This window comes from Loxodonta africana, chromosome 3, assembly GCF_030014295.1.
Source record: "Loxodonta africana isolate mLoxAfr1 chromosome 3, mLoxAfr1.hap2, whole genome shotgun sequence".
Taxonomy (NCBI): domain Eukaryota; kingdom Metazoa; phylum Chordata; class Mammalia; order Proboscidea; family Elephantidae; genus Loxodonta; species Loxodonta africana.
The window spans coordinates 41,925,938-41,949,185 of record NC_087344.1 but is presented as its reverse complement, the minus strand read 5'-3'; the positions used below and the strand labels follow the sequence as shown (position 1 = coordinate 41,949,185).

Genomic DNA, 23,248 nt, shown 5'->3' with positions numbered 1-23,248 from the left:
GGAATGGAGCCCTGAGCTGGTAGCTGAAGGGAAATTTGAAATCAACAGGTGCTTAACTAAGCTGGGCGCATGTCTGTGAGCTGATGGAAATAACCTGGTGAAGGGAGAAAAGGATAAGGCAGAGGGAGAGGGCAGGATCGCAGGAATTTCAAAGACAGACACAAGGCAGCGTGGCCACCAAGGACAGTGTGAGGTTGCCCCAGGCTCTGGAGACTTCTCTGCAGCCCTGTTGTCTACAGGGCCAGGCTGCCACTGGCCTGTACTGGGCCGGAGGCTCCCTCAACATCCTTGTGGTCTCTCACTATGGGCCCAACATGGCCTTCTCCCAGTAGCCAGTCATTGTGGAGAGGAAGGTACAGCCCCATCTTACTGCCTGTCAGGTGGACCTCAACATAGTTGGAAAAGGAGAGGGGAAAGCCCCCAGAAGTCTGGCCCATTTGGGGGGTGATTGGGATGGCGAGCAGGAGAACCGAGAGGAGAGGCATAAGGAACAGCAACACCTGTGTATACCTGTCCAGGTAAAACTGTTTCAAGTCTGCAGTGCATGGCATATGCCTTGCATGCAGATACTGCATCCTGAGAATCACAGGGATATTCTAGTTGCCATTGGGTTGACTCTGACTCATGGTGACCCCGTGTGAGTCTAAGTAGAACTGTGCTCTGTAGAGTTTTCAATGGCTGATCTTTCAGAAGTAGATTGCTAGGCCTTTTTTCCGAGGTGCCTCTGGTTTTGCATTAACTTCTAATATTTCAGTCAGCAGTTGAGCGCCTTAGCTGTTTACACCATCCATGGCCACCACTGGAATATAAGTGGTGGTAAAAGCAGCTATGATGCCATGCCATGGGACCTCCTTGTCTAATCAGACCCTATAACAGGTTCAAGTAAACCAACAGCCCCCGATAGAGTGCAGACGGAGTCCCGAGCAAGCTTCTGTCGCTCACACACAGAGCCTGTCACTCACGCACAGAGCCTGTCACCAAAGACTCACACCTACCATTTCACTCTATCAAATGACATCTGAGTTTCATCCTCAGCCCTTTGGGTTCTTTCAGAGGCAAAAGAGAAAGTGTTTCCTTGAGGCAAACTTTTGTCTTTTGCTTTGGAAACCATACTTTCCCCTTTGCTCCAAAGAAGATTAGGATGTTAAGGGCAGAATGTTGGCAGAAGACCACATGAAGAGGATAATTAAACAAAAGCCCCATATTATAAGCTATCTAAAAAGGGAAATTAAGCAGCTTTTGCATTCTCTCGGTCTTTGAAGGATGGGCTGTGGAAGGGGAGATGGGATTGTTTGGCTTGATAAATAAAGATAGTAACCAAACTGTATAGCCCGTTGTTCTGCCTTTAGGGTCAAAGCGATTGCTTAGCCAAGCTGATGACAAGCGTGGTGGAGGCATAAACCCCTCTGCCGACGGAAGGATTAAGAGACTGACAAGTCCTGGATAATAAGACTAATTAATAATTTCCATCTCTAAGGAACTGCTTCTCACAGCTTCATTCTTCCTCTGTCTTCCAGCTTGGCATGGACAGCCCAGTTCTCAAGGGCTGTAAGACAGAGTGGGTTTGCAGGATGGGCCAGGACAGATAGTGGTCCCTGTCATAGCAGGGTGGAGAGCAGAGGGCGCAGAGTGGGTAGGGGTGTAAGGAAACAGTCCCTAGAATGTGGAGGTTCTATTTTTCTGAACCGTACGTCAAATGCCTCTCTGAGCTGACAAGCCAATTGGCAAACAGGGTTTGTAATCGCACAGTTACATCTGATGGATCTAGGTTTTGGTATTTGAAAGGTGGTCTAGATGGGACCCACTCAGGCGACTCCTCAACCACACCCACCTACCCCATCTCTTAGAGCAAAGATGCTGGAAATATGGAGGGGCAGTGACAGCAGCTGCTGCTTAGTGGGGGCGCGTGTGCCAAGCACCGTCCTAAGCCCCCTGTGTGTATCAGCAAAATCTCTCCTCCCAGTGACCACAGCAATGGATGCCTGTTTCACAGAAGAAGAAACTAAGATTCAAAGAGTTTCATTCACTTGACCGGAGGAGTCATATGGCTTGTGAAAAAACCTCTAAACCAAACCAAACCTGTTGCCCCGAAGCCGATTCCGACCCTGGGCCTGTTGGACCACATGGTCTAGGTGGTCCCAATCGGTTGCCAATAGGAAGTCTTTCCTGATGCTGGAAGATGCCCCCGTGCACAACATGCTCCATCTTAGTTTTCTAGTGCTGCTGTAGCAGAAATACCACAAGTGGGCAGCTTTAAAGACCGTAGTTTACTTTCTCACAGTTCAGGGCACCAGCTCCAGGGGAAGGCTCGCTCTGCCTACTCTGGGGAAAATCCTTGTCTTAGCTTCTCTAGTTCTTCTCAGCATTCCTTGGTGATCTCCATGTGGCATCTGTCTTTCCCCGATTTGAGCTTGCTTCTGTGCCTAATTTATTCTTTTTCTATCTCAAAAGTGATCGGCTTAAGACTCACCCTACACTGACATGGCCTCATTAACATAACAAAGAAAACCCTATTCCTAAATGAGATTATATCCGCTGATATAAATTCCCACTCACAGTGACTCTGTAGGGGAGAGTAGAACTGCCCCACAGGGTTTCCAAGGCTGTGATCTTTACAGAAGCAGAATGCCACATCTTTTTTCCACAGAGCAGCTGGTGGATTCGAACTGCCGATCTTTAGGTTAGCAGCTGAGCATTTAACCACTGCCCCACCAGGGCTCCTTTCCACAGATTAACCAACCCATTGCTCTTGAGTCGATTCCGACTCAGCGACTCTATAGAACAGAGTAGAACTGCCCCATAAGGTTTCCAAGGAGCGGCCGGTGGATTTGAGATGCTGACTTTTGGTTAGCAGCCAAGCTTTTAACCACTACGCCACAGGGCTCCACAGATATAGGGGTTAGGATTTACAGCACATATTTTGGGGAAACACAATTCAATTCCTAACACCCCCTGTCCAAAAGGTGGTGGGAGAGGGTCCAACTTCCCCAGGGTGCTCTGGTCGCAAAAGCAGCCTTGTTGTGGAGCTGCAGCTTTGCAAAGGGAAGGCCAAGCAGCTGGATCTCCATCCCTGGTGGTCTGCAGCCTGTGATGCAAGGGACTGTGGGATTGCTCTCCTCCCCAAGGTGACCAGCTGCAAAAGCTAAATGATCTCCCTGCCTGGACGTCAGCTGCCCCCAGAAAAGGAGTGAAATAAGGAATCAGGACCAGAGAATCTTCTGGAAAATGCCCAGTGACTTTCCTCAGAATGGATAATGGCTGCTTTTGGGGGGATGCCATATTTTTCTGGAGGCTCTAGGTGGGTAGAGCAGTGGCCTTGGCGTCGTAAATTGCAATCAAGCAAAGATGTCTAAGAAGGAAATAATATCGGCTCACTGTGCAGCCTTGGCAAGGATCCTGAAATCTTAATGGAATTGAGCAATTTTTTGCATAACGCTGTAAATTCCTAGTGTCTGCCTTATCTTCTCATCATGTTATTCAAGGGACATTAAATGGAGAAAGATTCTGACGCTACCAGTTAGAATAAAGCCGGGACAAAAAGCCAGCTCAGGAATGGCCTGCCTGATGCCACAATTCATTTCCTAGTTCTTTCTCTCCAAAACGTGCCTCTTTCCCTGCTGCAAAAGGGCTGTACCATTTACTAGCTGTGTGCTTATGTTTCCCCAGGTAGAAAGCCTGCCAGATGGCCCATCCGACGGGGCTTCAGTTTAATTACTCCTGTCCTGTAACCTTTCACCAGGGTTGGCTCCTCTGTTTCGCCCTGGTCTCACCTGTCGTGGGCCTCATGCAGGCTGTTCCTTCTACCCGAAAGGTCACCCTCTCACTCCCCAGTACTCCTGCTTCATCTGGCCCCTCCTACTTCTCCTTCAGTGCAAACACCATTCCTGGGGGCAATGTCCCACAGCACCTTAAACTTCTTTCAAGACCTTACCCATCTCCACCTTATTCAACTCAACAGCCCTTTGCTGCAAGCTCGTGTTTTCCATTAGGCTGTAGCACCACGGTGCCTTGGGTTGGCCATTCTCATGCATGTCCAGGCTGCTGATCACTGACTGGAGGAAGATGCCTCCTTTGCTCCTAGCCTCAGTTCCACAGTGATTACAATCAAACGCTAGTCTCACCGGGCATGCAAAGTGCTCAGTACAGTAGGTACATGGGGCGTGAAAGCCTGCCACACATGATGACTATTACTGTTGCTGTCCAGTCACTTCCAACTCACAGTGACTGTATATGACAGAGTAGAACTGCCCCATAGGGTTTCCTTGGCTGTAATTTTTACTGGAGCAGATTGCCAGGTTTTGTCTCCTGCAAAGCAGCTGGTGGGTTCAAACCACTGACTTTTCAATTAGTAGCCAAGGACTCAACCATTGAGCCACCAGGGCTCTATTGTTACTACTACTGATAATAAAATCTAGAATAATCATCGTTACTATCGTTAGCCCTGGAGAAGTTTTTGTAGCCACCTTGAACCTGAAACCTCAGATGTGGTCTGGTCACTCTCTCCTGCTCTCTTATCCTGAGCCCAAGCAGGGATGCGGGGAGAGCAGGTCCCTCCCTAGCTTCCTCTGCAAATCACCTGGGACTGGGGCTCAGTACAAATGTCCTGGGGGTCTCTTCTCAGCAGCCCAGTCTTGGAGCTGGAGCCAGGGGGAGTTGAAACCCCCCTGCAACAGCATGAGCCTCCTTGGCCACTGTGCATTACGGCCCACACCTGCCTCATGCCAGAATGGCCGAGAAAGGAAATCCCTACCCATTTCTCCCATCCTTCAAGTTTACCTCCTCCTCCAGGAAGCCTCCCCCCTCCCCACCATGGTCCATTCTACATTCTCCTTCTCTGGATTCATTGAATTTGCCACTTCTAAGTGCCACCTCCTAGGTGCATAATTTTGGGGTCAGAAGTACCTTTGATGTTGAAGGTCCCTCCACCTCCTGCTGCATACAGGAACTTCCCCACTCACTCACACAGGTGCCCCCTCCCCTGGGCTGCCAAGTGGGAAGGTGGGGGAGGATGCTTTTGCTGATTACTTTCATTGATCACTTTTACTGATCACTATAATTCACTGGCCGGCCAGCAGCTGGATTAGGTCCTTTGTCCCCAAGCACACAGTAAGGGCAAGGTGGGATCCCACAGGTGGGATCAGGTGTGATGGCTGAGAGATGTGGAATAAAGAGACATGGCATCTGATCCCACAGGAAAGTGAAGGGGCCTCGGATGAGGGGTGGTGTGACTTGGGCTTTGTGACCAGGGAATTGTAGGCTCTCTGGTCCCTGGATGGGGATCCGGTCTTGACCAGACCAGCACATCCAGGACCAGCAGATGTTTTCCCTCTTCTCTGCTCACCGCTGCGTGCACCCCCTCAGGCCTGGCCTCTGTGCCTGTGAGCTCCCAGATGGGGACTGTTCCTGTTTAAGGGGCCTGCACCAGGGCTCAGGAGGGTTCAGCCCAGGTACAGTTCAGTCCTGTCTACCCTATGTCTTTGGGGGTTCCTTATTCTCCCTGAACCTCAGTTTCTTCTTCTGTGAAAAACCAGGTGAATGCATCCAGCCCTGGCTCCCTCCCATGGCTGCCATGAGACCAACAGATGCTGGATGTGGAATCCGTGACCAAGGGCTGAACAGGTGCAAGTGCCAGGTCTGTGGTACCCCCAGACCACATGCAGGGGAGAAGCACGTGTCAGGAAGACCTCTGTCCCAGCCCATCCCATACACGGCACCCGCCACATCCTCCTCTCTTTGTTGCTGAGGTTAAGAGGTGAATTTTGCAGGACAGAAGGCCCAGAGCTGACCCCACATTCAGCTTTTATAACCTGCATGGCCAAGATCAAAGGCCACTTCTGCAGCGTGGGGGTGGAGGCAGGCACAGATGGTCCAGTGGGCCCAGGGCACCTTCCCCTCGCTGCTGATCTGGATGAGGGGGCCAGGGACTCCTCAGCACCACTTGGGACAGGTGTCAGCCTGACAGCAGCATCTCCTGGTGCTCTGACCCCGTGCCAAGCCTCGTTTTGTGGGGAGCCCCATGGAATCTCACCGTCTTGTCCCCCCCGTGTGGTGCTACTATAGGATCCACGTGCAGAGCAGCTCCTTTAATGCTTTACCTCCCAGCCACTTCGATTTTACCCCGATGCAACATAAAAAACAGCTACTGAGCAAAAAGCCTCGGGTATTTTTTATGAAGCGATAGCATTCTCCATTAAAAAAAAAATTAAAAGAAAGAAAGAATGTTGCACTGTCCTATGATCTCAGAATGGCCTGCGGGTGGAGTGTCCAGCTCACGCTGAGTGGAGAAGTCTCCACTGTTAGGACGAGGCCGAAGGCGGAGCAGTGAGGCTGTGGGAGGCGCAGGGTGGCTGTGCTCGGGCCTCTGGTCCCGTCAGTGACCAGCTCACCCCAGGGCAATCCCAAGGGTTGTGGGGCATGGTCTCCGGTGTGGCTGAGCTTCCAGACAGAGAGAGGTGGGTGGTGGGGGAGGCACTGGAGTTGCAAAAGAATGGACAATTCTCTAAATACACCGCAAGTCTGCCTGGGCTGCAGAGGGATGTTTATAGGGATGGAAGCTCCGCTGTGGTCATGCGTAGCGCGGACTCCCCCACCCACTTAGGTCCAGGCTGCAGAGGAGGGTAGGGGGAAGAGAACTCATGCTTTGGAAGGGGCTGGCGTCAGTTCATCTCGACCCATACTAGGAGAGGTAAACCAGAGATATGGCATGGGGAGCGGGCAGGGAGGGGTCCGAGAACTTTCTCTGGGCATCAGGTTCATCAGGTTGTCAGTTTTTAGACCCCCCTGGTGCCAACAGGAGAGCCCTGGTGGCACAGTGGTTAAGCACTCTGCTGCTAACCAAAAGGTCAGTGGTTTGAACCTACTAGGCACTCCATGGGAGAAAGATGTGGCAGTCTGCTTCTGTAAAGATTACAGCTTTGGAAACCCTATGGGGCAGTTCTCTTGTGTCCTATAGGGTGCTTCTGAGTCGGAATCACTAGATGGCACATCCCAGCTGCCCTGGTCTGAGTGCTTGGCGGGTGCCAGGAACTGGGTTACATTTTTACATAAACTAGTTACTGTCGAGTGGATTCCGGCTCATGGTGACCCGGTATGTCAGAGTAGAACTGTGCTCCATAGGGTTTTCAGTGGCTGATTTTTCAGAAGCTGATCACCAGCCCTTCCTTCTGAACCTCCAACTTTTCAATCAGCAGCCGAGTGAATTAACCATTTGCACCTCTCGGGACAACGTGCACTCTATTTCATTCTCACAACAATCTTATGCAGTTGATGCTGTTACCATCCTCGTTTTATTGATAAGGAAACTGAGACTCAGAGGAATTAAGTAACCTGCCCAGAGCCACACAACTAACAAGTGCTTCTCTGGGTAGTTCCAACCCCATTGTTTCAAGTGTCTGTGCACCTCAGGACTGGGGTCAGTGAGTGTTCCTCTGCTCACTTAGGGCTGCAGGTGGGGGTGCCAGAAGGGCAGTGTTCCTGGGCAATGAGCACGGGGCAGGGGCTGAGATTCCAGAACCCCTCAGAACACATTGCCTGACAGCTACGTCCTTCACTTTACTGCCTGAGGAAGTGATGTGCCCTGAGGACGCTTCGTGGGGAACCACATGCAGTCAGCTCAGAGAGACCTTTACTTTCCACAGACACGCTGTGGTGTTAACCAGGAGAAGTATATAATAAAGCCCTCATCTGCAGAGGTGTTGGGGTGCATCTCCCCTCAGGCCCACTGTGGGGTGTCCCAGGCCCACGGGCTGGGCTAGCAGGGCTGTCCCTCAAACCCTCAGCTGCTCTCTCCTCTGGCTGACTGGGGAAGCCTGAGGCTCGGTTTCCCTCAGGAATCTGAGGGAAAGGTTTGTCCCTCGAAGCATTTTTCAGAGTGAGGCAACCCCAGTGGTCATCTGCAAAAGCCTGAGCAGGGGCCCCTGAAGGAGGGTTGGTGCCCTCGACACACACCTGTGTGGATGCTTCAGACGCTCTCCTCTCAGGGTCTATATCAGGCACAGAGGCTGAAACTGGGCTGTTCATGGGGCTGTTTCCAGAAGGAGGAGCAGGTGTGGGGTTCCTTGAGGGCCCTGCCTGGAAGAGTGTAGCTTGGAGCCCTGGGCCTGTCTTGTGAGGTTGCTCCTCAGAGGGCTGCCATTTCAGCTTCCTCCTCCTGACCTGAGAAACACTCTCCTCACACGGACACCATCCCTGGACTACAGGGCCTTGGGCCTGGGAGGCACAGAGCGAGGGGACTGCCAGCCCCCAGGGTCACCGGGCCTCCACACCATCTGTCCCCTCAGTGGCCCACATGCTGGCGATGCCCAGGCCAGCCTCCTTATATGTCCACAGCGGCTGGGGGCAGGAGTGTGAACTGGAGACATTTCCCTGGGCGTCCTGGGCCCTTTCTTGTGCCTCTGCCCACTTCCAGACCCTGGGACCACCTCACAGCCCTGCTGTCTTAGGAAGTTAATGACACTGAGGATGGATGCCTGCCTGGGCCCACCAAGTGTTTCTGGCTTCAGCCCTGCCCATTGAGGCTGATTTTGGATCCCTAGGCCTTGCCAGGCAAACAGGGAACAGAGTTATCACGGTTACTTGTGAGGAAGGGGGCGCTCTTCCCAGAGGCATCGAGCAAGCAAAGGTCTGGCTCCTTCCCTAGAAGACAGTTGAGTCCTGGAGCAAAGGTGTCTCTCCATTCACAGGCACGAGGGCTTCTTGGGGCCAGGGCAGCCTCAGCAGGCCCTTTCTGAGATGGCACCTCCCCCGCCTCCCAATGCTCCAGGCTCTCATACTTGGCAGTGCGGCTCACCCAGCCTCTTCTGGCCAGGCTTGCACCAGTCACTCTATGCGAGGGTGCTTGGCCCATGGTGCCCATTCTGGGAGGAGATGCCATTCTTGTATCCACATTCCTAGAGGGACACTGGGTTCACAGAGGCTCATGGACAGGCAGGAAGTGGAGAGTGTGGAGGTGCAGGACCCCTTCACTCCCCCATTTTCTGGCCACTTGACCTTGGACCATTCTGTCCCTTAAGCGCCTCATCTATAAAAAGGGGTGATAAGGGCACAGCTATGGGAAAGTAGCTGAGGGCAGCAAGGATGGTTTGGACCCTGGAGTCACATCCCAGCCCTGCTCTCCATTAACTGGGTGACTGTGGAACTTCTTGTAGCCTCAGTCTTCTCATCCACAAAATGGGAGCATGCTGTGAAGATTCCATGAAACCAGTTGCCATCGAACCTCCAAGCTAGCTACACTCCAACCCCCAACAGTTTGGTTAGCAGCTGAGCTCATTAACCATTTGCACCACCGGGATGAAGACTCAATGAGGTGCAGGTGATCTACCTGAAGAGTGCCATGTGCATACCCTGGCAAGGAGCTAGCACCCAGAGGTGGCGATGGGTGGGACTGGCTGTCTCCTTCCAGCTACGGAAGCTTAGTGTCATGCAGGCAAAACTAGAACCCAGCCCCTTGGACTCCAAGTCTAGTGTTCCTCCACTAATCCAAATGTCCTAGACCTCAAAGATCCACTATATTCTGACGATCCAGGAACCCCCAGTCTCAGAAAGCCCAGGTTACCCATCTTTTCTGCAGCAGCCCTCACGGCCCGCAGGCCTTGAGCAGTGCTGCCAGAATGCACCAGGAGTGAGCCCCCTGCGCCACCTCCTCAGCAAGTAAATGTCTGCAGTCAACGGCCCCCAAACAGCAGTGGCAATGGCAGACACATGGGACTCACCCCCTGCTCCACTTGAGCATGGAAAACATTCATTAAGCATTTAGAGGACAAGGGCACAAAGAAAAACATTCATTAGAAGCAGAAACAGTTTCCAGATGAGCCATCCAGAGTCTGCTAGGAAGTCTGCGTTGACGTGGGGGCTGGCTCTCCTAGGGGGATTAGGCAAAGAGCAGGGAGACTGCACCAGAGGGTGAAATGGGGGCATTGGGGGCCCAGAAGAGAGGCCGCAAGAGGAAGGCAGGGAGGCACAGAGCCCACTCTGGCCACCATTAGAAAATCCCAAACAGGAAGGCTGAAAGCAGCAGACACGGAGGCACAGAGGCCATTTCTGTCCGGCCCACCCCTCTTTTGGCCTTGGCAAGGCTCAGGGCCTGAGTGCTGCAGTGACAGTGACATTCAGGCAGTAGGAGCAGAGGCAAAAAGGCATTGGGAGGCTGGTCCCAGCCCTGAGCTGTCACTGAGCAGTGGGGTGACCCTAGCCTGCCCTATCTGGCCTCAGTGACCTATCCCCGTGGTGGCAGCTGAGCTCAGGAAATCTAAAGGCCCAGCAGCTCTGACACACGGAGCCTCAAAAGGTGTCGGGGATGTGATGAGAAGAAAGCATATATGGCAGCCGGCAGAGTGACCTTCTCAAGGTTAGAGGACAGCCCCCCAAGGCAGGGCTACTGATGGAAGGTCTGGGGGCTCCAGCTCCAACTGGAGAAGTGCCTGATTCAGGTCATTGGGGCCCACGGCAGCCTGGGGCTTTGGGACCCCACCATGGGCAGGAATAGCCCACACTCCGGGAACCCTGAGCTATTCGGGTGACTTCCCATGGTGTCCATTGATCATGGCAATGGCCTCATGTACCCTTGGGCTAAACAGGCTTCAGTACCCTCCGTTCTAGGGGAGGATTCCAGTTCCTCACCAGCGTCCTAATAAAATATTCATTATGAATGAAGAGAAAGGGAGAAAAGAAAAGTGAGAGAGGGATAGCCCTCTCTTGAAAGCCAGAGGAATCTGAAACTCCAAGTACCAAGTCAACTTCGCATCTTCCTCTTCCTTTTCCTCCACCTCCCTGGGTCTGGCTCTGACCCTCTGCTTGGTAGAGCAGAGGGCTGAGGAGCCCCATGCCCCAGGGCTGAGATGCTTGCCCATCCCTCTTCCTGGGGCAGGAAGCCTGTCTGCAGAGGAACCCTGCCCTTCCCTGTGTGCTGGCCCTGCCCCATCCCTGGGGGGATTCTATGCCAGGCAGGTGCCTGAGGGAGACAGAGGGGCCAAAGTCCCATCCTCAGGGACTCACAGTTGAGTTGGAGAGAAAGCCAGGCCTATGTGGGAAGAAAGGAGCCCCGATGGTGTAATGGTTAAGCACTTGGCAGCTAACTAAAAGGTTGGGGGTTAGAACCCACCCAGTGGCTCCTTAGGAGAAAGACCTGGCAATCTGCTCCCATAAAGATTAACCAAAAAAAAAAAAAGAAAACCCAAACTCATTGCCGTCGAGTTGATTCTGACTCACAGTGACCCTATAGGACAGAGTAGAGCTGCCCCATAGAGTTTCCAAGTTGCAGCTGATGAATTGGCACTGTCAACCTTGGCAGTTAGGATCTGGATGTTCAACCACTGCACCACCAAGGCTCACAGCCTAGAAAACCCTATGGGGCAATTTTCCACTGTCACATGGGGTCGCTATAAGTCAGAATCGGCTCGATGGCACCCAACAACATGTAGGAAGAAGTCCCTGCTGTGCCAAGTGGCCTTGGAGGAATTTCAGCTGTATGGTTTTGGAGGACAGGAGTGGCCTGAGGCCACTGGGCTGAGCCTGAGCCGGGCAGAGCCAACAGAGGCTCCTCCTGAAGGAACGCTCTGTCTCTAGGAGCCTCCCTCCCTCTTCCTGCTAGCTCCCTTCCTTTCTCTAAACCTCCCTTGCTTCATCCTCCCACTGGCTCCGGACAATGTGAGGTGGCCAGTTCACCTTCCTTTTCCCCTGCAGCTTGTCAGGGTGTGCAGAGGCCCAGTCAGCTTCCTGGGAGCCAGGCTGTATTTCGAAGCTGCCTCCCTCCTTGCTCTCCCTGGGCTGCCCAGTATCTTCGCTTACACCCCATCTTTTTTCTTGGTAATTGGTGTCAGAGACGAACTTGGGCCCATTTCCATCTGGGCCAGCGTCTTCCGACTTCTTTCCTATTTAATATCAGAGAAATTAAACCTGGCCACGCCGTCATTATCCTGATGTTGTAATTAGCACCAGAACAAATTGCCCCGAGTGGTGCCGACAGCCGCCTTCATTCTCTGCTCTGAGCAGGATGAGCATCGAGCATCGTGCTAATTGCCTTGGCCTTAGCTCCTTAACCTCCTATTGCCCAGCAGACAGCAGATGGGGGCAGCAGGGGCCCCCACACCTGTATGCATTCCTTCTTTGTTACCTGATCCCAGAAACAAGAGTGATGATACTTGAGGAAGCGGAGGAGAGGGTTGAGGAGTGACAAATTCCTCCGGGACAGGGGCAGAAAATAGAGGCCCCATGTCAGCCATAGAGACACGTGACCCTGTGATATGAGCCTTTGGGGAGACTCCAGCTTCCTTGCCACCTGGAAGGTAACATACCCAAATGCACATGAATCACCCCAGGTATGTCTTTAGCATGCAGAGGCAGGAAATTGAACCAAAGGGAGGGGAGGCCTGGGCAGAGGAATGAGATCCTCCTACATCTTGACTGGCCTGAGAAACTATGCAAGAGGGGCTGAATCTGGTGGCACCTGGCTCGAGGGGCAGAGTGCGTAGAAAGCAGGCTAGAAAGTAATGAGCTTGGACCTCATGGTTGCCCAATGGTGTCTGATTCTAGGAAAGTAAATTCAGTGGAATTAAAAAGCCATAAGAGTGTGATGGAATGAGGAGAGGCAGGCACAGGTGTGAGAGAGCAGGCCTGGAGGAGAGGAAGCATCAGGAAAACACAGACAGCCAAGGCTGTGGCAGAGGGCCAAGCTGCCAGGCAGCCAGCTTCCAGGGGTGCCGCTCCAACAGGCAGCAACTGTGTGGCCGGGGTGGAGAGAGAGCGTGGGAAAGAGGTGTTTTGATGGGTCTGCATGGTGGTGGGCAGGAAAAATGCCAGAACTTCACCCAGGTTTTGAGAAGACCAGAAAGGAGTTTACAAGTGCTGCAGGCTGCTCAGGATTAAGTGTGGTTATCCAATAGCCAGCATTTGACCCTGAGAATGAAGGGACATGCTCTGACACCACCAGAACTGTGCTGTTTAGGTGGAATCCTCTCCACGCCTGTAGCCCAGGTGAAAGAAACCCTTCGACAAACCGCAGGATGGCTTTGGGTCCATTCTGATTATCAAAACATCAACGGTACTATCCGTGACCACACTGAAGTTCCTCTTCATGAGGAAGCAGGTTTGAGCAATTAGAACACCAGGTGCTGTCACATCAACCTCCAAGGGAGACAGAGGCAGGGGAGTGACCACAGAGGGGTCTGTCTGCAGATCGGCCCACCTTGGACCATCAGGTAGAGCCACAGACAATGGTTTCTAGGAACTGAGGAAGAACTGGACAGTTGGAGGCTGGGGCTGATGCAGCCCTGGACAGAAGGTGTGTTGAGGCTCCGGGTCCCCTGGATGCCATTCAGGCCACCCTGGGTAGTGGGTGCGTCCCTGGCATTTGTGGCTCCCTCTTTTCTGAACTCATGCCATGCTGGTGAGAGGCTTGCTGTGCCCAGCTTCCCAGGCTCCTCCCAATCACACATCCCAGGTCAGGGAAATCCCAGACCACTGAGGCCCAGGGCTTTGCTGACTTGAACAACAGAAGTCCATTTCCCACAGTGGGAAAGGCCAGAGGCAGAGCTGGGGGCAGTGATGCTGGGCCCCTGGGGACAGGCTCCACAAAGAGTAGCTGGACTTCAAAGGAAGTTTTGAAAAGGACACAGATCCTGCCTGGCTGCGTCTATCTTTCAGACCTTTCCACTCTCACAGGGCGCCCCAGCAGCAGCATCTTCAGTTTGAGACACCAGGCAAGCCAGCTGGACAGACCACCCCCAGCCAGCAAGACGTTGGGCAGCACTCCACACTGACCACACCTGGCTCAGCACAACTGGGCACAAACCGCATGCATGGCCAATGATCTGGTAGACAGGTGGCCTTACAAAGAATGGCAACTAGGTGGGCCCCACCCATCACTTCCTCCATCCTGCTCCATGGCAGACATCACAAATCAATTACAGAGCTACTTCCCATTGAGCCAGAGGCTCTTCCTCTCCCAACAACCATGCTAATCCATCAATCTGACTGCTACCAGCATGCCTCCAGAAGCCTATTTTCCACAGTACCTTATGACTAACCCATAGCAAACAGGCATTTCACAGGTGGGGGTGGAATGCTCTTGGTCTCACCAAAAGCAAACATGGGCATCTTGGATGCTTGAAGCACCTAGTGGGTTTTATTTCTCATCCAGTGGGTGAAGACCATTCCACCACTAGGCTGGTCCCCTCCCTGGCACCTGATGACACCAGGCCAGCCAGAATGCTGGCCCGCCTCCCCATGGCCGGAGTCTCTGTAGGCAAGCTCCCCAGGGCATGTCTGCCCAAAGCCGCACCATATGCAGGACCCCACACCCACTCAGCGCCCTCCACAGACCCTTTCCCAGCACCAGTGAAGAAAGAAGAATCCGATCCCAGCCACCTACCTGAAGGAGCCAGTAGCACCTCCGGTGGAAGGTGGGGATGATGGAGGAATGGACATAGCAGCCGTACAAGCACTAGGGAGAGAGGAAAAACGAGAATTCAGTTGGAAAGAGGAAAGGAAGGAAGGAAGGAAGGAAGACGGCGCGACAGAGAAGGAGCAAGAAAGGGCCTCAGGCACCTGCCGCCAGGCCCAGGGTGGCCGAGGGGCATCCCTGTGTCTGGCTCCAGAACCAAGACTAAGGCTTTGGGGCAGGATCTAAGAAGCACTATTGGGAGACGCCAGTGGGCACACACGGATTATGGTTGGTGCCCTTACTATGTGAGAAATCAGGGAGAGTCACCCGTTGCCATCTTGTTGATTACGACTCATAGCGACCCTGAAGGACAGGGTAGAACTCCCCCATAGAGTTACCAAGGAGCACCTGGTAGATTCGAACTGCCAAACTTTAGGTTAGCAGCCACAGCTCTTAACCACTATGCCACCAGGGTTTCAGAAAATGTGTACCTGTATACATTTTGCCTACAATTTTAGGGGTTTGAAGTTACTCTGAAGTTCATTCGTGGGCTCTAGGTTAAGACCCCATGGGGTACAGGAAAGAACTGTGAGGTTATGTTATCAATTTAAACACATTCGAACACACCCACTCCAGATCCTTCCTGGCCAAGGAGCACCCCAGGCAAGGCTACGCTGGGCTGATATGACCTCAAATCCCACTGGGAATGGGAGTGGCAGCATGTCTTAGGATTTCTCACCACAGTCTGAGAGACATCTGCTGCATGTGCCCACTTTTTGTTATTTAATGACAGTTTATTTGTATATCTGCTTATTCATAGACCAAAAACCAAACTCATTGCCCTTGAGTCAGTTCCTACTCATAGCGACCCTATGGGACAGAGTAGAACTGCCCTATAGGGTTTCCAAGGAGCGGCTGGTGGTTCAAACTGCCAACCTTTTGGTTAGCAGCAGAGCTCTTAAGCACTTTGCCACCAGGGCTTATTCATAGGAGAATTTATTTATTTTTTAGTATAAACCTGCATCTTTTGCACATGGATTAGATTTGGAAAACAGCCAGAAGTCAGACAGAGCCAGTTGGAGAATGAGGTAGAATTCAAGTTCAGGAATGGCGTTTAAGGTGGACTGTGAGGAGGGACAGTCATTAGGTGACCTGTCATCAAGGCCCAGGTCGGTGGGGCCAAGGAGTGGATGAGGCAGGGCCAGGATGTGTGTGAGGCAGAGGCATGTGGCCCAACTTCTGGGGTGCTGGTGGCCTGTGCTTAGAGCATTGTGGGGTCAGCTTGCTGGCAAAGATGGATAAAAGGGGTCTCATGAGAAGAGCAAAGAATTAGGTCCCTCTCACTGTGGAACTCAGAGTCTGAGGTGGAGGCAGGGACCCACTCTTCGGTAGATCGTCAATTTGGAGAGGAAAGTCTCAAGGCAGCAGATCACCAGAGCCCAGGTCAAAGCCAGGGTCAAAGTCTTTTCTTTTATTGCCTCCAATTCCAAATTGGAATGATCTCCCTTCCATTTCCCCTGGGGTTCCCCTGGCTTCCCCAAGCACATTCTAGAAAGGGGTGGGGCAGAAAGAGAAGGCAGGGCCAGCAAAGCCTCACATTACGAAGAGTGGAATCAGGTCTTCCCAGTTGCCTCTCATTCCTTATTTTAATCTCACTGAGCCTCTCTCCCCACCCAGCTCTCCAGAGAGAAATGGCCAGCAGCTCTGGGTCAAAAGCTTTCACCCCTCAAAAAGACCAAGTGCAGTTTGGTTAGACTAGGATCCATTTGAGCCCGCCTGTCTGATTAGCAGGGTTGAAAGAGAAATCATTTCGGACTATGGGATTCTGGCTGCAAGAAAATCAGATTTCCAGTATGTTAAAACTTTAACAGATTGCTGTCAGCTGGGACTTAAACGCCGTGTACGAACTGAACAAACAAAGTGGAAATTAATTTAACCAATTCCCTTGCAATTCTTGCCCACGAAATGTATTTATTATTAAGAAGACAATATTCTTTCTGATTTTGCTGCTTTCCAATACCCTGTGCTTTTTGCTAACTCGCTTCTCACCAAACGAGCCTCATGTTTGGACATTTTCTTTAAATGTTTGGTTGCGGCAATGAGCAAACCACCTGCAACTTTAATCAGCTCTTTTCTTTTGGAATTTGCATGTTCTCATTGGCAATTTCATTACTTTTCCTCATGCAATGAGCCAAATATAAACCCCAAAACAAAACAAATCCGTTGCCGTCAAGTCGATTCTGACTCATAGCAACCCTACAGGACATAGCAGAACTGCCCCATAGAATCTCTAAGGTGCAGCTGGTGGATTCGAGCTGCTGACCTTTTGGTTAGTAGCCAAGCTCTTAACTACTGCACCATCAGGCTCCTGAGCCAAATATAAAAAAAAAAAAATAGAGAGACATAAATTGTGGTGAGAAGGTCCTCAAGTCCCTTTGAAATGAAAGACTTTGCATCTGTTCTTAGTGTTTATTAAACCTCTTTAGGGTTTGCAATGACTTTCCCACTTCACCTACCTCTTTCTCTTTCCAAGGCTTTTTCTTGGACTTGAAAAGAACATGGTTGATTTTCAACATCATTTCCCCCTTGATTCACTGCCTGTCTGCCTGGCTTGGGCTTCAGCATCATTGAACCCCACGCTCAGGAACCACTGACAATTTACCCAACACCTACTCTGTGTCCATTGTGTGCAAGTCCAAAAGGAGCAAGCAAGATGCCTACCCTCCCCGACCCACCCCAACCTACCCCAACCTCTCTCTCACTGGCAACTTGCCTACCCAGAATGGCCCGGAACCATCTGATAAGCAAAATAAAGCTGCAAAGAAAAATTGCGTTTCTATATCAAGGCTCATACATTTTAATCAGAGGAACTCTCAGGGCCTTGCTCAGAACCTAGTTACTCTATTTTTAGATATTACTTGAACCACTGTGGTGATATGCTGTCTCTGGTCTCATCAGATGAGAAGTACAATCTTAGGAAGGTGGCAGGGGGATGGAAAGAATGGACTTTCGGCTTGAGGCAGGCCCATGATAAGAACAAACCATGCCAAATGCATCAAAACAAAAAACCCAAACCTATTGCTGTTGAATCCATTCTGACTCATGGCAACACCATGTGTTACAGAGTAGAACTGTGCTCCATAGGGTTTTCTTGGCTGTAATCTTTACGGAAGCAGATCACCAGGCCTTTCTTCCACAGCACTGCTGGGTGGGTTTGAACTGCTGACCTTTTAGATTAGTAGTTGAGCACAAACCATTTTTGCCACCCAAGGATCTTTTGAATGCATCAAATGGAGAGAGAAAAAAGCCACCCAAAGGGTTTCAAGAACTCAAAAAGCCCAGGGGCATTTGACTTCTTCCTGGTATTGCCTGGTCCTCACAACAACTCATTTACAGATCTGTCTTCCCTGGGCTGGGAGCTCCTGGGGCAGAAGAATGAATGAAGATGGCTAACAGTTCTCCCTCCGCAGCAGCCCTAGGACACAGTCTCTTGAGCCTGGTCCAGGCAAGGACCTGGACACAGTACATGTGGCAGCCTGAAGGCTAAGAACTTTATAATACATATTCAGTGCTAACATTCTTGAAACATGACAACATTTAGTACTTGAAGGGTAAAGCTTCAGTCTCAAGGCAAACAGACTTGTGTTGAGGAGCTGGCTGACTGTCACTGAGGAAAGAGGTTTCTGGTAATCTGCTTTGCATGAGCTGGAGCCACCAAGAAGGGTGGAATCCTGCTTGGAGCGGGAGGCCCGGCTTGGACGTCAGTTTTGCCTCTCACCAGCTTGGAGGCTCCTTGTTCTTCCAGGCTGTAAAACGGGTACTGTCCTCATTCTTCCTCATAGGAAGGTTGTCAGGGTTGCAAGATGCCTTGGCTCTAGTGCAGCTTCAGCAGTGTCAGTCATTGTTGCTGGAGCACCCCCCGGCCAGATTGGGGGTGTCACTGCCGAGGCTGTGACGTCTCAGCGCAGGCTTCAAGGTGAGCAGGGCTGGGCCGAAGGGAGGCTGTCTCCAGCAGGAGGAGCATGTGGGGAGGAGAGAAGGTGAGCCGACTAGTGGGCTGGGCTTGAACAGTTAAGGCCTTGGATCAACTGGAGTGTGCCATGCAAAGGGGACCGTGGATAAGACAGAGAGTTCACAGAAGGCTACATGGGCCACAGTGAAGAGCCTGGCTCTATCCTGGGGCGGCAGGGAACAAAGGAACAGTATGACCACCTTTGAGTTTTGGAAAGCTCACTCTGGCAGCCTTGAGGCCAGAGGACCAGAAGAAAGCCGTGCTGGGGCCACAAAGACCACAACAACTGTAGGATGGTGCAGGACTGGGCTGTGTTTGGTTCTGTTGTACATAGGGTTACTATGAGTCAGAACTTACTCAATGTGCCTAACAACAACCTGAGTCCAGGGGACAATCAGGGGGTCCAATGATGTCAGTGAGGATGGAGAGAAATGGACACGTTTGCCAGCTTAAGGATAATGCTCAGCTTTCTGGTGGTCCCATTCACAAAGGCAGAAAACCCTGGGGGCGCAGTAGGCTGGAGGGAGGAGAGGCTGCTGCCGGGTTCCTACTTGGTGACTTTGAGGAGTTTGTAAGAAGTCTTAGTGGAGACGAGCAGGATGCAGCGTGCAGAGGTCTTGTCGTTGGTCTGGGCTGGAAATGGCCACCTGGACTTCTTCATGGCAGGGGTGGTGTTGAAGGCCGAGGGGAGTGGAGATGGCCCAGGCTGAGTGCGCGCTCAGGCTGCTTCCTGTAACGCAGCTTTTTCAGGGGATGTAAGCAGCCTAGGTGCAAACTGGCCAAGTCCTAGCAGCTAGCCTCTCAGTGCTCCCCGACCCCTCCTTTTCCGTTCATTCTGTACCCCAAGCCCCCGACATGGGCTGCCCTGATCCCGGCACTCTCTCCATCTGCCATTGTCTCCGTCCTCCCTTTGCAGTGTCTCTGCCAGTTGCCAGTTGGTATGACAATGTCATTACCAAGCCAGCTGGGGATTAATTGCACCATATTCCACGAGGCAGAGTATCAAATCCTTTCCCTTTACCCACTATTCAAAAAAGCAATCAAGTTTGCCTGTAGTGATTTGTGTTGTACAAACTCCTGGTGCTTTTTTTTTTTTTTTTTTTGGATCAGGCTCCGGGTGTCCTTTGGGGGCTCCCTGAGCTGAGCTTTTCACTTGGGGACGATGATGTGATTGGAGGGAGCGTCAGATCCCGTCGTGGTTCATGGATAAAGCTGTGTGTGTATGAGAGTGTGTATGCATGCAGGTATGGGCCTGTGCACAGGACTGCTTGTTGTGGGTTCCCTTGCTTATGTGTGTACACAAGGACGGAAGAAGAGAAAGCAACTAGATATACCTAGGAAACGCGGGAGAACTTCCCCCTTCAGATGGAACCAAACTTCGAGTTAGCTACATTTGGGGAATTAAAGCCTGACAGCTTCCCTTTAACATGACAGTCAAACAAGAAAGAGTTTTTTCTTAAACACTCAAAATTGCTTTTATGACACTACGGGGGCTTTTTCTTTTCCCCCAATAAAAGAGAAAGATAAAATTACAGGGGAAACCCACAGCAAACACCAGCTTCCTTCAGTTCTAAATAAATGCTTCAGACAAAGGAAGCAATGTTTCTGAGGGGAATATCAGCCACAAATCTCCTTGAGTACAGAGCTGGGCATCATTAAAGTTCTCTGCAGCAGACTCAGCTGCCGGGGGCTGCCCACGTGCCAAAGAGGGCCTGTCAGGGCTCCGCACCCTATGCCTCGGTGGGCCAAAGAAGGGGCACCTCGTTGTGATGAATGCAGTTTTATTGGTTGGGGGATTACGGTACAGCGGGTGTTTCCCCTTCTTCTGCAGCTCTCAATGGGCTAATCTGACATGGCTGATTCCCTCTCTCTCTCTCACAGACATATTTCAACTCTTTTCTTCCACTTCCAGCTTCCACCAAGAGCAAAGCTGGCAGAGAACCCAGCAACCTCTAGAGACAACCCAAGCTGAGCATTGATTCAGGAATGGAGCTTAGAAGACTAGATGGGACTCCAGAAGATTCCAGGCTGGGTCACAAGCTCAGCCCTCCTAACGTCCTCCCAGCAGGTCTGTGCTCCCTACCTCCACCCTGCTCCTCCTCTGCCCAGGCAAACCCTACTCAACCGGAGTCCATCTCAGGTTTTCCTCCTCCAGGAAGCTTCCCCTGGCCCATCCAGGCCAAAGGGGTCCCTTGAAGTCACCCATCAGAAAGAGCAGTCTATGGGCACTGTGGGGCAATCAAAAGGATTTGTGTTCTCCCTTGGGGTACTGTCTTAGGTATCTAGTGCTGCTATAACAGAAATACCACATGTGAGTGGCTTTAACAAACAGAAATTTATTTTTTCACAGTTTAAGAGGCTAGAAGTCTGAATTTAGGGTGCCAGCTCTAGGGGAAAGTTTTCTCTCTCTGTCAGCTCTGGAGGAAGGTCTTTGTCTCTTCAGTATCTGCTTCCTTGGAGATCTCTGTATGTCTTGGCATCTATTTTCCCCCATCCCTGATTCCTACCTTGCTTTTTAATCTATTTTAATATCCCCAAATCCTGCCTCATTTGCATAACAAAGTCAACCCATTCCCAGATGGGATTACAACCACAGACATAGAGATTAGGATTTACAACACATATTTTTTGGGGACACAGTTCAATCCATAATAGGTATTGTCACATCGTCACTGTCACCTCACCTATCACAGGCTTTCTGTGAAGGGCCAGAGAGTAAATAGGCTTTGTGAGTCAGACAGTCTCTGTTGAAACTAATGAACCCTGCCTGCATAATGTGACAGCAGCCATAGACAATACGTAAATGAATGGGAGTGTACGTGTGCCAATAAAACTTTATTGACATTGAATTTTGAATTTCATATAATTTTCACATTACAAATATTATTTTTCTTTTGATTTTTTTCCAATCATTTAAAAAGGCCAAAACCATTCTTAGCTCACGGGGTGTACAAAAACAGATGGTAGGCCGGATCTGGCCCACAGACCATAGCTTGCCAACCTCTGATTTATCAGAGTGGGAAGAATATGGATTATACGGGGTTTATTCTTCATTCCCCACCACAATTTTCATGTAGTGGGTCCTCAATACACTTTGGTTGATTTTCACATCGTGTGGGTATAGAGGAGCCCTGGTAGTGCAGTGGTTAAGAGCTTAGCTGCTAACCAAAAGGTAGACAGTTCAACTCCACCAGCCACTCCTTGGAAACCCTATGGGGTGGTTTCACTCTGCCCTATAGGGTCATTATGAGTTGGAAATGACTTGATGGCAGTGGGTTTGGGTTTTACGGGCAGATACAGAAGCAGGGCCATGAAGGATGGGTAAAGGCCCAAACATGTTGAAAATCATAGAATGTATATTTAACAAACACACATAAGGGTATTATTGAACAAATCTCATTTCTTTACTTATGTCCATGACAGCTTTCAGAGGAGGGGGTGGGTTTTTGAACTGTGCTTGTGGTTTAGGATGTTTGTTTTCTGGGCTTTCATATGAGCCTAAAACCAAAAGCACACCCATCACCATTGAGTCGATTTCAACTCATAGCAACCCTATAGGACAGAGTAGAGCTGCCCCATAGGATTTCCAAGACTTTAATCTTTACAAAAGCAGACTTTCACATCTTTCTCCCACCAAGTGGCTGGTGGGTTCAAACTGCCAACCTTTCAGTTAGCAGCTGAGTGCTTAACCACTGTGCCACCAGGGTTTGAGTATAGGCATGCATCACCATACATGCTTTGTAAGAAACTGGCCAAAACCAAGCAGGGTGCTTTGCCCAATGGATTTGGTGGAATGTAGCAGGTACTCAATGCAAATGTGGATTCCTTGACCTGTGAGGCACCTTCACTTTATTAACTAAGCAGAATTAAATGAGATAAGGTATGGAAAGCTGAAAGCAGCTGGCACAGTATTGGGCACATGCTGGTGCTTTGGCCCTTTTCCCCTGGAGGGAAAAGCCTTTCATTCCATTTTCCGGTGTCCAATCCTGCCCCCCCCCCCAGGAGACATGGCACCTCCAAAAGCCAGTGCCTTGCTGTTCACTTCCCCTTTGAAAAAGGGCCAGTCTAGCACCTCGTTCCTTGGATTGCTGGAAAATCCATCCTTACTGTTACCCTCCAAAGCTGCACTGTCCAATATGGTAGCCTCTAGCCACACGTGGCTATTTAAATTAAGTAAAATTAAAGTTTAGAAATTCAGTTCCGCAGTCGCACTAGCCACATTTCAAATGCTCAGTAGTCTCATGTAGCTAGTGGCTACCATACTGGATGGGGCAGAATATTCCATCATTGCAGAAAGTTCTATTGGACACTGCTACTCCAGAGAGCAAGCCCAGGGATCCAGTTCAGAAATGTTTGACCAAGAGTGTTGGAGCTTGAGACCCCAGAGGCCAAGATTTGGGAAAGCCAAGGCTTTAGGGAAGGAGGACTTGTGGAGGTTCAGGGGGGCACCACTTTGGGAGCTTGAATGTTTGAAGATTGGTAGCTGTCATTCTAGGAGTCCTTGAATGGCGTGAATGGTTAAGTGCTTGGCAGTTAGAACCCACCCAGAGCAGAGGCGCCTTGGAAGAAGGGACTGGTGATCTGCTTCTGAAAGGTCATAGCCTTGAAAATCCTATGGAGCACAGTTCTACCATAAAGCACATGAAGTCACCACAAGTCAGAATTCACTTGACGGTAAAGTTTTTTTTTTTTCTTTTTTTAAATCTGTCATTCTACCTGGGTCAGCTTGACTCAATCGGTAAGCCTAAGTGTCTGCTAGAGCTGACAGTGACTATGCTAGAAAAGCCCCCTGCCTCCCCTCCCTAAAGCCTTCTCTAATGCGGGGATAATACCTGCTGTGTCCTGAGACGAGGGTAAAA

The 23,248-nt window shown here is 50.9% G+C and overlaps 1 protein-coding gene across 1 annotated transcript in view; it reads right to left on the bottom strand.

Annotated features, from left to right (window-relative positions):
* The window catches only part of CAMTA1 (calmodulin binding transcription activator 1), a 1,094,671-nt gene that overhangs the window by 281,597 nt on the left and 789,826 nt on the right, over nucleotides 1–23,248 (bottom strand). The window contains exon 6 of the mRNA XM_064281181.1: nucleotides 14,366–14,437. Coding sequence (XP_064137251.1) covers nucleotides 14,366–14,437 — 72 coding nt within the window. The remainder of the gene's footprint in view (nucleotides 1–14,365; nucleotides 14,438–23,248) is intronic.